We start from the raw sequence: 18,049 nt of genomic DNA on the forward strand, positions 1-18,049 counted from the left end.
ATACCCAATGAGTTATCTGGAATACTGTAGTGCAGATATCTTTAACTCTTTAACAAAAGGTTTGGTGGTAAAGTTTGCTATTAAGAAATAAGAGTATTTGTGGGGGAAAACATCTATTCATTCCAATTTTGCAATTAATAATTTCTACAACTCTGTATTGATGAAAATGTCCAAAAATACATCTAAAGTGGTTGTTTCTTTGTTGTAAGTGAGTTTTCCCCAGCAGCCAGTTTGAGCATGCCACAGCCACTGATGACATTTACTGCTCTGCCCCCTCTACACCTTCGTGGGTACACCGATGCAGCAGGGGTTGTGTCAATCCTGACTAGGCAGCCGCACTGCTAACAAAGGCTAACTCTCAGGGTTGGAATGACATATTACTATGTATTGCCTTGAATGCTTTTGAAACAGTAAGACATTCAGCCCATCCGTTTTCATTGAAGGCAAGCGTTATGGCGCACTTTGTATTCTACAGTCACCTGGGTAGGAGGAAGATCGGTTTCATTTCAAAATACCTTTTTAATACTAACAATCTTTTATGTAAGTTGAATGTTGTAAGATTATTCAATAGTGTTCTTGTCAATACAGCATGTGTGAGCTTAAATGAAAGTAGTGGGGGAACAAATCAATGGTGAAAAGCTCAGTCAGGGCTAAAAAGTAAAATCTGAGGTTGTAGTTTACAGTCCTGTATTGTGTCACAACAGACAATATTAGCTTGCACAAAAATGTTGTTTAAAAGTATGTTTGAGGGTCGCTGTGGCTCAGTGGGTAGAGTTGTTGCCTTTCAACCAGAAGGTCAAAGGTTCAATCCCCAGCTGAGCATCATGTCCGATGTGTCCTTGGGCAAGAAACTTAACCCTGCATCGCTCCTGCTGCTTCTATGGCGGTGTATGAATGGATTAGTACTTACTCTCTGATGTCCGTCACTTTGGATAAAAGCGTCTGCTAAGTGAATTGTAACATGTTTGCAAAAATATAGACAGGAGGAATCATTTGAAATATATATAAACCATGACTTTGTATGTGAACATTTCAAGTGAAGCCCCACTTGCCTTTACTTCTTATAATTCTGTGCCAAATCCAAGAGCCTCTGTGTCTAATGAATGGTAACCTTTCCTATTGGTCACACTAAGTAGTAGGTAATTGGGAGCTAAGTATGGAATTAGAATATGTAATTAACCAAATAATTACAGCAATTATACTAGATAGAAAACACTTAGCATGTGGTAATTTAGTTAAAACACTAAATGTGCGACTCATTACTTCAAGTTAATGCACTGCAGGATCATGATGAGAATTAAGCTAATAGGGCATTTTTACTGATTTGTCCTGAATTACTTAAATTAAATAAATAAGGTGCTCCATATAAATTCATTTCTTTTGACTTAGTAGAACAAAATAAATTAGTTTATCTGCTTTTTCTGAATTTGTTTAAATATATTTAACTTTTCATTTTTTTATTCTTCAGTCCAAATGAGGTCTCCAAGGTTTTCTGCTTTATAAAACTTCTCAGTCATTCTCAGGTATGTGTTATAATCTCAATTTTTATATTTTACACTATAACACGTACTCAGTGGATTACACTTTTTTTTAAAGAATGACACAGACTCCCTGAGTTATGAACTCAAAACCACTGAAGGAGCGCTGCACTAAGATCTAGATTTCTCACCTTGCACTGACACATACATTAACCATATTCAGACAGCAGCCAATCTCCTCTGATCTCATTCTCAAAGTAGGAAGCTCAAATGTTATCATGTAAAACTGAAGTGTTCCAGGTTTGCAAACCAGATAAAGTTTGTTCTGATTTTTTTCCCATTCCACCAGAGGAACAACAGGCAATATTCCAGGTTAAAAAAACTCATCTTAAACATTAATTAGTTGTCGCCTACACAACAGCAACCGTAAGCCTCTAAGCCCTTCATTCAAAACTTTGACATAATAATTTCATGGTATTGCTATCAAAATATGGCTCAACAATGAATAACATGCCAAATTGCTTAAAAATAAATCTACAAATCATTGTTTAATGATAAAACCTGTGTGAATTGAATACTTTTTCAAAAAACAGAATTTTCCATCTTTAAAGGGGCTATATGTAACTTTCAAAAATACTGTGTTTGAAGCAATACCGCATGGCCGTTAGGTGAACTGCACCAGTAACCTGTTGCTCGCTCTCCCTCGCGTGCTTGTCATACGTGCTCGTACGTACCATAGACTGTACTTACACAAACGAGCATCATCATCGGCCGCGAAACACTGGATATTTAGCGGCATAATGTTTACAGAGGAGGTAAGTGGTCATACACATGTGAAAGTCTGTGAAGGAGTCTGTGTGTCTGTATTCATTCTCAATCCTACAAACGACAGTCTCTGCAGGCACTGGCTGAGAGCAGGAGTGTGTGATGAGTTTGTCCGCCTTTGAGAGCTCTTAGAGCGGATAGAAGTGTGTGGAAGACGGCCTCTGGCTGTAGCGGGAGTGTGTGATGAGTTTGTGCTGTTGATCTCTGTAAGCGGAGCGGAGAGAGGAGGATGTTGAAAACATGTATAAAATGTCACTTCCTGGAGCTTTCGGGGAAAATACGACCCGTTGAAACTTTTTATACAGTCAACACAGATACACAGTGAACATCTACTTTTTCACATCAGTTAACCGTTCACTTATTATTGGGCGATAAAAAACGATTTATACATGTAAAAAGTTACATATAGCCCCTTTAATCTCATTGTACTATTATTGTTGTTGATTAAAATTACACAAGGAGGAAAATATTTGCTGCTTGTCAGGCAACTGCTTTTGGCCCCAGGGCCGAAAAAACTTAAACCAGAGCAGAGGCTCAAATTGTGCAAAGTTTGCAATGACAGTAGGAAACCTCCCAACCGAGCCCAATCTGACAGCAGTCAGTCTAGTTGCACTGCTAAGAGTTGCATGCGTTATTAGGTAAATGAAGATAAATTATCTGTCTGGGAGTGAAAAAAGAAAGAGAGGAAAAACGAAAGTGGTAAGTGAAGCAGATAATGATGATTAAATATAATAGTAAATGACTGAGTGCTATAATAAGGTGGGAAACATTTGAATAACAAAACTTCTGCAAGCTTTACATTATGGTGCTTGTTCTTTGATGTTTTATATTAGTTAACGTAGCTAGAAGAGCAGCCTAATGTTTCCAGCTCTGTTTGCTGTGACCAAGCAGAGTGTGTGTCGTCAAGAGTTGGTGTCGCCCTTTGAGAGCCAATGCATATGTTTTCTTAGGGCCCCAACAGACTAGAGAATTACTACTGAATTATTAAAAATACAAAAAATGGATGTGTGATATCATATTACTATGGATTATTCTCAGTAGTCTATGATTAGGGTATTTGTTTTTATTGTATATATCTGACTGTAACTGTGAAAACAAATCATGGTAAATTACACACAAACACAGTTTTGGCAACAAACACTCAAAGCACAAATGTTATTGGAGTGTCTTATAACTCTATAAATATCTTGATAAAAGCAAAGGTATTCATTACGATAGCAACAGAATTCAACTTTCATGTTTACTTTTAGACACTGATGCACTGGGCTCCGGTCCAATGGCAGGCACTCCTACAACTCCTACATCTAACAACTCCCACGCTTCCACACATAGCCTCACTCTTCTTTGCTCTCCCTTACTCACAAAAATACACAGTGCTGGGCTGCAACTACCTCCTATTCTGGTGGTCATAATTATTTGATGACAGAGCTTCTAGTTTCTCAACTACGCTTTTGTACACTCGATCTGTCTGTGAATTATTTAGCAAGGAGAACTAGAAAGGTGCTCCCTTAAAACAGCAGGTGCAGTCAAACTCAGGAGGCAGGACACACAGAGAGAGCTTTATCTCAACTACTCACCCACCCATTCTATACGCACAGCTCTTCAGTCGTGTTCTCATACCCTGGTCTTCAATCTAGCTGTATATCAATCTTTTTTCTTCATCGATACATCAGTGCATCTCTTCATTACCGTGTCCAGCTGATGTTATTTGGCCCCAGGTAAGGACTTTCTCAGATGGACTGACCCTCCCTCTGCGTCTCCGTCCTCTATCAGCCACTATGGAGGAACTCCAGAGAAAACTAAATCAGCGCTATGAAGACACCAAGCCCAGGAAGGTGAGTTGTTTACATTCATTTCTTTCAAATTCATGGGTTTTGAAGTACTCTGATAACTGTACTCTGCTGAGAAAAAGACATATTGAGGTCATAACTGAGCTTTCTGTTTAAAAGAGTTATTACGCTGTTGTATTAGTAGTGGCAGATTTCTTCACATCATAGCACATAAATGGTTAAAACTGTGAGCTTCAATATAGTTCTCAACTTCATCACAGGATGTTACATTTAAACATGCAAAAATAGTTAGACATTCCCTTTCTTGTCCGATCTAGCAAGAATGGTTGTTTCCTTTTGGTCAATGCAAGCACACTGTCCTTATTAGTCACTACACAGTAGTCAACATGAGTGTGCCTTCTTTCAAGAAGTTAAAACTTGAGTGTGGAGTACAATATGTCACTTTTGACATTTCACCACAGGTGAGATTCAAGCTGGCATCGTCCTACAGCGGTCGGGTGCTGAAGCATGTGTATGAGGACGGTCAGGAGCTGGACAGTCCAGAGGAGAAATACCCTCACAGCTTCGTTCATCGAAAGATCCCGCCCAGCCACCTGGAGATGGAGCAGCTCTGTGGGTTTGAGGACACTCATGAGGATCAACAGGGTGAGTGTTTATTTGTGTGAAACTGTATACTGCAACACTGTGTCTAACTTCTATGTGTGGCCTTGGTATGTTTTTAACCATGGAGACCTACAAGATGTGTACATTTACTGGCTACATGGTACCTACAACTATTCATAGCTTTCAATCATGTGGCTGACACCATTGAAAACACTGTAGAACTGCAGCATGGGCTTTTTCATTTTCCATCTCTTCAAAATGACGCATGTTTACATCACCTGACAACCACAGAAATACAGAGGTGTTACGATAAACTGCAAGTTTTTGGTGCTTGGCACAGCACACAGGACACTATTTCAATCGCTAGAAAAAACCAAGTCCTACTGCGTATGTTACGGTGTACCCATGATAACTGGTAACTTTCAACCAAATGCATCTATGGTTGTAGGACAAAAAGTGTCACAATGTATGTCTCTTTGTTTATCTTTTATAAAAAAAAAAAAAAAAACATCAGATAAGTATTTTTGGCATTATGATAATACAAAAACAAAGATGCATTTGACGGGACATTTTCAGTCATGTTTGTATAAAACTCAATAATTTATCACTCTTTAACCCATGGCATCAGAACGTCACTTCAGTGCTTTTTGCTTATATTAAAGGAGAATCCCTCTCCTCATACCGCTGTAGGATGAAAGTCTACAAAAGTATGGACATTTTTATGTATTCTTGACATAGCTGGGTCAATAATGCCCATTTGGGAAGTGAAGGGAAACACATTTTTCATCATCAAAGCATCAGTGAGTGCTAATTAGCTAATATCAGCTAGTTAAAGTTGGCTAATTATCACTATGGATAGTGCTAAATTCCACATTTGATGTGTGGGACTGTTTCATGACTGGACAGTAACTTCCTAGATATTCCACCGGCTGCCTGTATGTCATGTAATGTGTGTTATGTAATGTGTTTTAAGAATGAACCACTTACTGTAGGCTGCTAAACATGAGTAGAATAAGTATATTGTAAACACTGAGGATTTGGTAACCTTACCTTGTTATGCTAGATGACATAGCTTGCATGGGTAGTTGTAATTTGTTGATGTAGGCTGTGTCCAGTAGTATGACTTCAAATCAATTAAATTAGCACAACATATCAGAAATATCTTCTGTGTTAGAAACAGTTAGTGTTAGTCTGATGTTAGAAACATTATAATGCACTTCCTCTCAGAGTCACATGACTAAATCAATCACGTGTTTGGTTGAATTAGAAATTTGATGTCATATGATGGTATAAATAGAATGTAAGTATGTTGTTTTGAACACAGCCTTTCGTTTCTTAGACTACAACTTCTAACTCCATGTTTTGTGTTGTAGGAGTCTATCCTCCAACAGGGCTCATTGCTCAGAGAATAAACGTGTACAGAGGAATGGGAGGCTACAAGCCTGCTACAGGCCGGACAGAGGAAGCAGAGGGGGACGGCACAGTAAGCATGCTTTGGTTTAGCTGGTTTAGCTTTGAATACTAATAATCATGAACTTAGATCAGATCTCTCACTCGCAGAGCCAGTTTTGCCTGTCAGAATGTTACATGTTTAGATTTGTCTTAATGTCTTGATTAGTCCCTGGTGCAGCTTAACAAACTTAAATCAAACATTTAATCCAAGTTATAACTTTATCATGGCATAGTAACGGTTTGAATTTGCTATAAAAAAAGGTTAAAACTTAGATCGTATTATCACCTGAGTGAGTGTGTTTATGTAAATGGAAACCTTTCGGGGTTTTTTTTCAATACAGCTTAAAATTGTGATACAGCACCAGAACCATTGTTAGTTCAAAATACAGACAGTACATACATATTTATAGTCTAAATGTCTAGAAGATGTGTCTATTCTTTCAAACTCCTCCAACAGAAAAAAATTAGTAAACACATTCAATTAATGCTTTCTTGTGTCTCATTCAACAAAGCATTGAATGGTAAATTACGGATTTGGAAGTGTGATCATTATACTGTTTCATTGCGTAATATACTTTTAAGTTAGGAGCATTATAGTTAATCATAACAGCACCTTGGAAAGATTGGTATACCCTGCAGAGCATTACAAGCCCACATATGCTGAAAAACAGACATGCCAAAATAAACACATGCAGACTTCCCACCCAAAACAATGTAATTAAGTTATTCCCACATATTTAGAGCAGAACAAGCAATCAAGACTTAAATTAGAAAATTGGAACAAACCGTGGGTGATCATAGCATCAACAACATGCTGTTCAATACAAATTGTACAACATTTAAAGTGGAACAATAACAGCAAAAGAAGTAACTGATCTTGTGGGAAAAGGGCGATGTTACTGAGCTGCTGTGACAGTGGCTTCATTAGTGGAGCAGGCTGGGAGGGAGGTCAGCTTCATCACCTGCTGGCTAAGTGTCAGTTTCATTCTTTTATCCTCTAAACAAAGGCATGCTTGGCCCTGCAGACCAAGGCCAGCATTTATCACATTTATCAGTGGAAAACAGCGATGTGGATCTAGTTTTTCTCTCTAGAGCATGATGATCAAAGGGGGATCAACGCGATGTTATGAAGTCTCTAATGAGTTCCTCCTACATGACTTGGTGGCTTATGTCTGTGTTTTAAAATGAGACCGATTCCTCAAAGAAATAAGTAAGAAATAGTCTTATCAGATCATAAAAAAATATATAAAAAACTTTGTACCAAGAAGTGTAATTGAAAAGCCAATAATATCATACGAGCAAAGTTATCACTATGTAAGCAGTTGCAATTGATTGAAATAAGCAAAACACTGTTGGAGCTCTGGCTACTCCATAGCTCTGTGCATGCCAAACTGTATTGTTCAAGGAAAATGTAGACTGTAAACTCAAGTATATTCATTTAATGTCTGTACCAACATGGTTATTTTGTTCAAACAGGTTATGGAAATTGAATTAAATGCAATTAAAATAGGAATAAACAATTTAAAATATCAATCAAAACATGTGCTAGGGGAAACAGAGGAATTACTCTAGTTTAAAAATCTTCCATCATCAGACCAGAAAGCAGCTGTGGTGCATGATGTGTTTTGCACAGTTGTTGCACACACAATCTCTTCTCACTAACACATAAAGCCCACAGCTAAATGTGCCCATGCTCTCGTAGAGATAAAGGAATTGAATGTTTGAATGTGTAAGTGTAGGAAACTTCTACGTACTTCTGCACACATTTTTTGTTGTATGATTATGTTTCTTCTTTCTTTCAGTCATCAGTTTTGGATTTTGGCAAGATAATCATCTACACCAGCAATCTGCGCATCATTAGAGCGCCACCGAGGAATCATGAAGTGTTACGGCACCACACAGTACCTTCTGTAGACTTAGAGGAATACCCAAAGGCCAGGGAGAGGGGGAGCAGGAGGAGGGCTAAAGCTCTCTGTACACAGGACGGGGGAGAGAGGGAGGAGAAACAGATCAGTGACTCGGAGACTAAGGTAATGATCCTTGGCCAAATTATTCTCAGTGGTATGGTGGCGTTTTACCACCCTGTTTTTGTTTCTAGGTGTTCCTCATCTCACCATGTGTTGCCCCCTCCCTCATTCCCCACTCTATTTCATTGCATATGTCTCCAGTCGTCCTTTCTTTACTTTATCTTTGCTTTCAGGAGAATAACAGCAGGGTCTTCTGTGCAGCCATATTGTTGCAATTTGTAACCATTCACTGATGGGTTTTTCCTCTCATCCGACAATCTCCTCTGTGTTTCCTTGTAACTGCCACCTTCTTTGTGCCCCATCCCACCGCAATAACCACCATCCCATTGTCCTGGTGTTATCTGTCAACTGTGAACAGATAGTGATGAGTCCACAGTTTTCACTTTGCCCTTGCAGCATTTGCTTGCCACTTGCCAGCCTGCAAGCATACCCAGCTCCAGATATTATCCTCTCCCTCTCACCTCCCCGTCTGATTACTGTTTCATCTTCAGCTCACTCCCTCCATTCGTTTCTCACCTCTCTTGTTATTTTCTCATTTTCTCTGCCCCTAGAAGACAAAAAAAAAGTTCATTCTCAGCGTTTTTCTTCATTATTTGGCAATCTCACTCCTCTTTTATAGTTTCCCTTCTTTATCATGTTTGCCTTTGTAGGCTGAACGTTTGTAACACGGGCTTGATTTTATACCTCACATGTGCATTTTGCAACTCTTTACCCAATCAGGGTCTTGCACTATTGTTCAAAAGCTGAACATCAACATCAAGTTCATTAGAACATAAAACCTTTGTGCAACTTTTCCTGTCGAACATCAGCTGATTTTACTCTTGCCTAATTAATTCTGAGAAAATAATACACCCCTTCCTCCGGCTGTACGCAGAGACATATTACTCCGGTGACATGATTTCTATCCATAGTTGCACAGTGGATATTTACGTGGTTTTTGACATCCTACCCCTTCCGCTTGCCAAAACACACTTTTAACCTACTGATAAAACACTATAGATCCTTCATTCCCTTTTGCCATTTCTCTTCTACTCTGCTAATCCACTGCACATTGCACTGAAGGAGCTGCATTTATCCCCTTATCTCTCAATTATTGCATTTTTACCCCTTTTATAATATCACTATAATGCATTATTACCAAACTTCTCAGAAAAAAATGAACACTCTGGCATAAATCAGTACAAAAAAACAAATTCAAAAGGCCAACAACAAATAAAGAAAATAGTATTTGACGTGTATTTTGGATTGTGCAGTTTGACCTATGCCCATCTTTAAACATCGAGGACGCAAAGCTGACCTCTCCGCAGCAAGTCAGTTGACCGAGCTCCAAATATTTCGGTTGCACCTAGAGGGGATATCGTGCTCTCCATCTTTTTGGAGAGCAACAACAAATGCAATTATCAACAGACAATACTGAGAAATATCCTTCCTGTTTTTACCAGCAGCTAGGCTGGAGTTGTTAATGTTTGCTCTTTTTAGTGGACTGGCTTTAGGTGTTGCGTTGGAATTCTTTTAAAGACAGCTGCAGAATATTTCATATGTTTATCAGTGAGACTTTGACATTATATTTAATTAGATGATATGGTTTAACTCTTACTGTACAACATCCCTTTTGAGCTAAATCTCCATGCCTACTTTTAGTGTCTTATTCACTTATTCTTCCCCCTTTTAACCCTTTGCCAACCTCACGCTTCTTCTCTTCACCTCCGCTGTCTCCTCCTCTTCCCTCCTCTAACTCTTTTTTCTGTCTCCAGGTGGCTGACAGCTGCCAGCATTGTGGCGGCTCGGGCTGCGCTCCCTGCTCTCTGTGTCACGGCAGCAAGCTGTCCATGCTGGCGAATCGCTTCAATGAGTCCATCAGTGATCTGCGTTGCCAAGCCTGCTACCCCCATGGTCTGGAGAAGTGCCAGTCCTGCTCCAGCAAATAGCGCTGTTTGGCTTACACCCATGTCTGTCAGAGAGAGAGAGAGTGAATGAGAGCGCGTAGCTGTGCTATCAGTTAGTCAGGATTGTCTCAGCAGCAATATTGCTCTAATCCAAAATGTTCTTGGTGGGGCTTTTCGGAGCATTTCTAGGAAGAATAAGCCATCATTGGAAAGGGGAATTGTGACTGTGCAGCAAGCGTAAAATCATAAAATACAATTACTTTGTGTTGTGAACATGGCGTGTGATAAACACATAATCACTTTTTTTTTTTTGTTGTCACAAAATGTTGTATCGGCTTTCCTGATAAAGCTGGCTTCCACAACAGAGTTATTATTTTAATTAAAATGATGCAAATGTTTTGCATTTCATTTTCAACCACTTGGCAGACCCGCCTTTCCCTATCTCCGTTCTCTTTTCAACACAGAGGATGGAACCCTTTACATCCCAACATGATGTACTGTATGAGGTTGAGATGTGTTTTTGTTTAAACAGAGGTCCACTTCTACAAGAACTGAGGGAAAGAAAATATAGAAGTAGAGATAAAAAAAGAACAACTTAGAGTCTCACAGTTTTGAAGTGAGAGTGAACAAGATTCATGAAATGATAAATAAAATAAAAGAGCAAAAAGAGCACTCTGTCTAACACTGGTGAAATACACAACTGCTTTTAAAGCCTTAGGTCTGAAATATTTGGAATTTTTTAATATGTGAAATTTTTTTTAAGCATTATAGATTAGACAATGAGAAGAAAGATTAACATTCACATGAATGAACTGAGTAGTGAAGATTTGCTTCGAAGGGTAAATAAATGTAATGGTGATGTTTTGTTCATTGATAATCTTGTTCTCAGGTTATTGTCAGTCCAGTTTAATTTAAAGCTTTATTAACAGTTTTGGTAAATTATTGAAATAAACACCTTTATTCATTTCAATATCTCATTTGTCATTGTGTCCTTGACTTGTTCAGCACTGGGTTATAAAGGATGGATATGCACATCTAATCCAATGCACCTTTTGTCTAATGCCAACCCCTCGGTCACAAAAGTCACAAAAGACAATATCTGTCACTTAGCAACAGTCAGCATTCATACAGCACTCAGACAGCTATCTCTGCCTACTACCCTTCCTCTTACAATACTTTGACCTCCACAGCATGATAGAGAAAAAGCTTTCCTTCATTGACACTAATTACTCCCAATGAGTAGAATAGTCGATTCCTGGAATACTGCCTTCTCTGTAGAGGTTGTTAAAGTCTTTTTTTCTAGAAATAATAATAATAATACTTTATTTGTATAGCAATTTTCAAAGTAACAAAGTGATTCACAACAGACAATAAAAGCGACAGGCAGAAAGTAAACAGACAATAAAATCAGACTAATAAAAATAACAAAAACAAAAAAGTAAAGCATTTTGGTAAAAGAATGTCTTAAGTTGAGAAGTAAAATGAGGGACCGGATCTGCAAGTCTGATCTCCTCTGGCAGGCTGTTCCAAAGTCTAGGGGCATCTTTACATTAGACGATTTATTTGTTAGCTGGTAAGGTTGGTAGGTTTAAAGTATTTGTGTGTTTAAATTTAGGTGGTACCTTGAGTCGACACAGTCCTTTATAGTTACAAGAAAAACATGCTTTAGCTCTAAATGGGCTCTATTCTTAAAGCCTAAGCACAGAGGCATCACCATTCACTTTAGTAGTGTAAATGAGTGACAGGTGTCACTTAATTTCAAATTCATTCAGCCCACAGACTTGTCCAATAATACAATAGCGATAGAGAATGTGGAGATGCTAAGAAACTATCAGGCATCTCTGAACTAAAGACACAATCTATTTTACTTAACATCAATGAAACAGATTTTATTCAAATTACCTTCATTGCAATGCTTTTTGTATTAGCCTATTGAAGGTTATTTCAATCATGTGTTAGCATCAAGCTAACAAACTAAGATAATAAGAAATTGCGTCCCCACCTGGAGAATAATGCCACCACTGGGAACACCATATGATACAAATAACAGCACAAAATATCTATAATAATAAATATTTTATGATTGAATGTAGCTGATCTAGTCTATAAACACAGTGAAGTTCACCGACAGTCATCTTATGTTTTCGCTCTGTGAGAATAACTCCAGAGGATTAAGGATTGATTCCTCTTCTGCTCAGAGCCTAAGATAAGTCACAAGTGTCACTTTCATATCAAACATGTTTATGGCAGTAATCTACACAAATCTAAATGCATCCTGCAGTCAGAGCTGCATCATAATTCAAAGGCAACATCTGTGACGGCTATGTGTGAAAGTCATCGCTCAGACATTCAGTGTGTCTTCACAGCAGGTTAGGGATGTTTGTGTGTGTGTGTTGGCAACTTTAAAACTAAATGAAACAACAATCAAGTCAAATGAAACATGCTGCTGTTTCATTATATCTTTGTCACTTTGCAAAATTAACAGCATTTAACTACATTGTTTTGTGTCATAAAATTGCACGATGAGTTAACACAACTAAAACATTAGCTCTAAGTGATCACTTTCATGCAATTATGCATTTCATCTGTGGGGACATTACCATCCCTTGGGGTAACATTAGCCCATTACGAGCATTATTATTCCCTGAAGGGTTCCAACACAGCAATGTGTTGAAAAGGTTGGTCTGTTGACTTCTGTTTGCAGATGGATGGAGTTTGGATGCTAGTTTTCAGATATGATCTACCCTCAGCCATAGGATGTTTTGCAGTGGCTGCAGAAACTGCTTTTTTTTTCATCACTATCCTCATGTTGCATGAGCGAGAAGATCGATCAAAATCAGTGTTAGCAGTGGAAGGCACGGACCAAATCATTGAACCCATCAGAGGCCTAAAGTTGAAAAGAACAAGCAACCCAGACCATTACAAACCACTATTCCCTGCCCCTGTACTTTGTGCTGGCATTTCCATTATTTTGTCCTATTATGTAAGATAGCCTCGCAAAGGGCAGACTATATGACTTATCAGCAGACTAGCCAAAAGTCCTATCAGCAATCAAACGCCTGCTATTTTTAGAATACTAGTAGGAGTCTGTATCTCTCTCTCTTTTTTTTTTAGGATACATCACCTCTCTCTCTCTTTTACTGACAGTTTTGTTTAAAAGTCTGCCACCCATACTTGAGGTAAACTGAGTTTTTTTTTAGCTTTGTCATTTCAGCTCCCATTCCCACTCAGTATTCCACAAGGGAGACAAAGTGGGGGAAAATTAGGTCACAGAACTGCAAGACCTCAAGTGATAAGGGAGCAGGTAAAAATGCACAAGTGTTACAGTAAATAACTTTTATAGACCTTGGGAAAAGGGGGGACTGAATGAATGGCACTTTGGTTGCTGTAATAAAAACCACAGAGGGAACTATTAACTATTAACCAAGATATAAGACTTTAATGCTTGCAGGGCAGCTTATAATGTATAGTAGCTGTATCATATTTCTTCTTGCATGTAAAGGACACTCTAGAAAAGGACACCACTATGGTTATCTACCAAGGACATGTCCTTCAATGTTCTATTTTATTTTATGCATCTATTTATTTTCTTGTAATCATTGATTTACAAGCTGACCAACCACATCAAACATTTGGATGTTTCATCAAATGAAATCATTCATAATGGAGACGATGTGTAGGGACTATAAGTTTATAACTAGGTTTTCAATAAAAATAAGACCACTGGGAGACAAGATGCTAAGAACATATTTTTGACAGCTGCATAACCCCAGTCTCTTTTGGGCTTCTTTACCTAGAAAATATCTCATATCTCAAAATGTATATATTGGGAAGGTGTTTTTTTGAGAGATGTTTTTTATTCCAGAAATGTTGCCTGTTTTGTCTCAAAAAGTTCAGCTACTTAATATCCATTGTGGTGTTGTTTAGTGTTTTTCTGTTTGTTTCTCCATAAAACACTGAGGGGAAAAATGCTTGGTGGAACACATCAATACATTCGACCACAATAGCAATTTTCTATAAAGCACCAAATACATATATTACAGGTTGATACTTCTTAATCTTCCAACTTTTTTTTCTTCTTTTATGGTGGCTGGAAACAAGCATCACCTTCTTTTGTGAAACAAACGCAGTTTATTCAATATAATCGTCATTTATTGGAGATTGTCATAATCAAATAATTGCCCTGTTTAATCACTGCAGCAAGCAAACAGATGCATATGAATATAGAGCGAAACCCTTTCCCTCGGTGGCAGCATCATCATTTATGATGCTTTATAGATATATCTGAGATCTTTTAAAGGCCATTTGTAATATCAGACAGAGGAGGCAGACTGTGAGCATACAGTGAACATTAATCATAAACTCTCATGCAAGAATCTTTGGCACAGTACGGGGAAGTGAGCTACATTAAACCTGCAAACACTAAACTTTCTCATTTAGTCAGTCCTGTTGGTGGCTTTATAACTCACTCCCTCTCTAACACTTTACTTTCCTATTATTATAATGGATGAATCTCTCTTGTGCAAATCACCAGCAGAAAACCTAATGAGCTCATAACTTACCATTTATAAACAGTTTAGTTTTTTATTATCCCTGTAGACATTCCAATCTGCCATTAGAGCAAACAAAAACAGCAGATAAATGAAGTTATTTTGCAATGCTAAGGTAGTCCTAGCGGTCCTCAGACAAATGCAGACAGTCACTGCATTGTCCTTATGGAGCAATACATAGCTCCAACAGGTTATGTCCAATTTATTTTAAGAGGATTCAAATGAAATAAAATCGATGCATTTGCATGTTTGTATAGTTGATCAGGTTAATAGGAGGGTCATTTGTATTGTAGTATGAAAATTCATTATTTTGTACTATACGTCACAACTATTCTGACCTCTTCGATGTTCAGAATTTGAACACATTTATTTAGGGTGTTGTGTTGACATTTAAATGTATTTATTTAAATGTTAAAATTGGGTAATATTGTTTTGTTTATATCTATTTTTTATATTTTTGGGGGCTTTTTATGCTTTAATTGTAGAGACAGAAGAGTGAATAGAGTCAGACGGTGGGGAGAGAGATAGTGATGAATGACATGCGGGAAAGGAAAGAAACAGGCTGGATTCGAACCCCGAACGCCGTCTTCGAGGACTTCTGTACCTCTGTGCATGCACAAGCTAACCGCCGGTGTTTGGCACCAGCCTGTCCAACAGAAAGTAGGCCAACTCCACGTTCGTGGGTGAAAGCCAATCTAAGGATCAATCATGATTTGGAACAAACTTTATCTGCGTTGCAATTCGCCTCACTTTGATTTTATTTTTTCTTCTTTGCCTCTATGTCTGCATCCACAATATTTGCTGATTTGAATGGCGTCTAGGGCACAGAGAGAGAGAGAGAGAGAGAGAGAGAGAGAGAGAGAGAGAGAGAGAGAGAGAGGGAGAGAGAGAGAGAGAGAGAGAGAGAGAGAATAGGGGTGTGCGTGATCGCATGTGGACAGAGGGGCAGACACAATATGAAAAAAGCCTGATGCAACTCTGTAGTTACCGGTATCAACCCTCTGGTATATCACTAAAGTTAATGAACAACATCTCTCTGTTTACAGTGACAAACAGTGACAACTGTCTCTTTTGAACAATCCTCCGCCGACTGAAGAGACGTCGGTTGATCCCCAGTGTTATTAGGGGTAGAAAATATTTCAAAATAATCATCTTCTTATCATTTTACCTGGATGTATTAGATGTTATGTAAACAGATAATTCACAAATATGTTCATTATCAAGCACCGTAAACATCTTTTGAACATATTGGGAAAACTTTGTAAACCTGTAATAACGATGAGCCCTCTGTTACGTTCAGTTCTTCTTTTCTTTCAATTATTTTGCTCACATTTATCAATAAAATTGAGGGGGCGGGGTCGATGTTCTAAGGCACATATGTTGATTTAAAGCGGAGGTGCGTGCTTCTAAAATGTATTGGAAAAGCGAGCTGCAACTTGTTAATCCAAACTATTTTAACAGACTCAACAAGTGAAAAAAGGAAGCCGACTGTGACAGCATGACTTTTGGCCAACAAGCTGTTCTTCTGGAAAGCAATGCATTAAATATGTCTGTCCATGAGCTTGACAGTACTCTTGATACTGACCAGTCATGTACCAGTAACAGAAAGTACCGGTTTTCAGTTCCCATCCCGAACAGCTATTCAGACAGGGTTGTTTTCTCCACATAATTTTTCTAGTCTTTAGAAAAAAGAGTGATATGTCAGGGTAAAAATATGCTATACTGAAATTGTTCCCAGCTCTTTCATTTTCCATCAGCCAGCCATTTTGTTTTAATACTACTTTGTTGCACCACATACAGCTGTTTGGGCAAACTTCAACAGAGACAACAAACACAAATCTTTTGAGTGTTTGAAAACTGTCCCTCTCTGCTGCTGTCAGTAGTCATTTCAGTCAAATCTATGTGACCCAACACCACCTCATTCACCTCGACTCCTCACCGCACTCAGCACCCAGGGGTCCTTCAACAGCACTACTCAGAAGTCCTGCTCACATCACATCAGGCCAGATCTTTTGCAGGGCTGAGGGAGGAATAAGAAGGATGGTAGGTGCGAGTCCACCATGAAATATTAACATCAGGAAAGAGTATAATCCCCAAAAACTCCTCATATCTCAATTTTGTTAAGCATCATATTAATCCACATATAGATACTTCATGCTGCTATAGCTTGTCTCCTATAATAAAGAGAGAATTATCTAACATACCACAGTCATTTAGGTAAACTGCATATTTTGCTAAGTCTTTCTCAAGTGAGTTTCCATTCCATTGCATTCTGTTTTGTATCGCTGCTTTTGCTGTGCAGCTCACCACTAAAAGGATTTATTTTCCAAAATCGCCAATCAACTCCATAAACTCAACACTGTCTCAAGTCAATGCGTAACGCAAATCCTCAGGGCTGCAGCTCAGAACATCAGCATATTCTAATATTAGCATTTGCATATGTTACCAACTAATTTCACAGCCATTATTTGATTAAAATATCCTCTCAGTGCATGTTTTATCATTCAGGCACTGAAAGTGCGGGGGGCGGGGGAAGGGGGAACTAAACCATGCATTGCGTCTTGAATCCAAAGGGCAACTTAAACGGTTTTTAGCCTGAGAAGCTGGACAGTAAAATATCTTGCCTAAGCAAACACAGCCCTATGTAATCACAATCTCCAACAGACAACTTGCAGCAGCGTGAAGCAAATGCAAAAATGACATCACACTCTGAATATTTATCGGCCAGAATGTGTGTCTAAGCAAAATCAAACTTAAAAAATCAAAAATAAATGCCTCCGAAATGGCTGATGGAGTTTCAGAACTATCATGCATACAAGAGTTTCCTGACAAGCGAACTGGAATTCATTTCTCTCTCTAAACATTGTTCAAGGTTAAATAAATGTGACTGCGATTAACCTTTTAATGCACAGTGATGTTGTTTCTCTCAGTTCCCTCCTTTTCATTAACTATTATTTGGCACAACTTACTTTCAAATGTCAGAGTCGAGACTGTACCATCATTGAAAAACTGTAAAGATTTTTAATAAAGATGCCTACATGTTTTCTGATATAGACCTTGAGTTGGAAATCTTGTAAAACTTCAGTTATCTCTGCCTTAGGTTAAAAATATGGCTTTTAAAAAAATACTTTTAATCTGTCAGACAAATAAAACAAGAAAGACCAGTTCTTATCCAACAATTGGTTTACCACTTTCTCAATGATGAAATAGGCCCTGCTCCTGAGGGTGCTTCCGTGCAATCTTAGCAGCAAAGTGAGACAAAAACGACCCGGTGACACAGAATAGAGCCCAAAAGACACATAACAACAACTATCGGAAATACAAAATTCACAAGATAAAGTATATAAAGCCTAATGTGTAAAGACAAGAACTTGGAGGAGCACAGTGGAGTGAAAAGTCAAGGCATTAAGGGGCGTTATTATTTAACACATAGGTGCT

General features: G+C 38.3%; 1 protein-coding gene across 1 annotated transcript; it reads left to right on the forward strand.

Moving 5' to 3' along the window:
• Window positions 1-3,818: 3,818 nt before the first annotated feature.
• On the forward strand, window positions 3,819-11,031 carry LOC109995644 (glutaredoxin domain-containing cysteine-rich protein 2). Its single transcript, XM_020649440.2, has 5 exons — window positions 3,819-4,138; window positions 4,555-4,738; window positions 6,070-6,179; window positions 7,951-8,178; window positions 9,930-11,031. The coding sequence occupies exons 1-5, from the start codon at window positions 4,082-4,084 to the stop codon at window positions 10,101-10,103; spliced, it is 753 nt and encodes a 250-aa protein (XP_020505096.1). The 5' UTR covers window positions 3,819-4,081; the 3' UTR covers window positions 10,104-11,031.
• The last annotated feature ends 7,018 nt before the right edge of the window (window positions 11,032-18,049 follow it).

This window comes from Labrus bergylta, chromosome 14, assembly GCF_963930695.1.
Source record: "Labrus bergylta chromosome 14, fLabBer1.1, whole genome shotgun sequence".
NCBI lineage: Eukaryota > Metazoa > Chordata > Actinopteri > Labriformes > Labridae > Labrus > Labrus bergylta.

Coding starts and splice junctions, on each gene's coding strand:
- LOC109995644 (XM_020649440.2), top strand. CDS start 4,082: ATGGAGGAACTCCAGAGAAAACTAAATCAGCGCTATGAAGACACCAAG. Junction 4,139..4,554: donor AAGACACCAAGCCCAGGAAG/GTGAGTTGTTTA, acceptor ATTTCACCACAG/GTGAGATTCAAGCTGGCATC. Junction 4,739..6,069: donor CACTCATGAGGATCAACAGG/GTGAGTGTTTAT, acceptor TTTGTGTTGTAG/GAGTCTATCCTCCAACAGGG.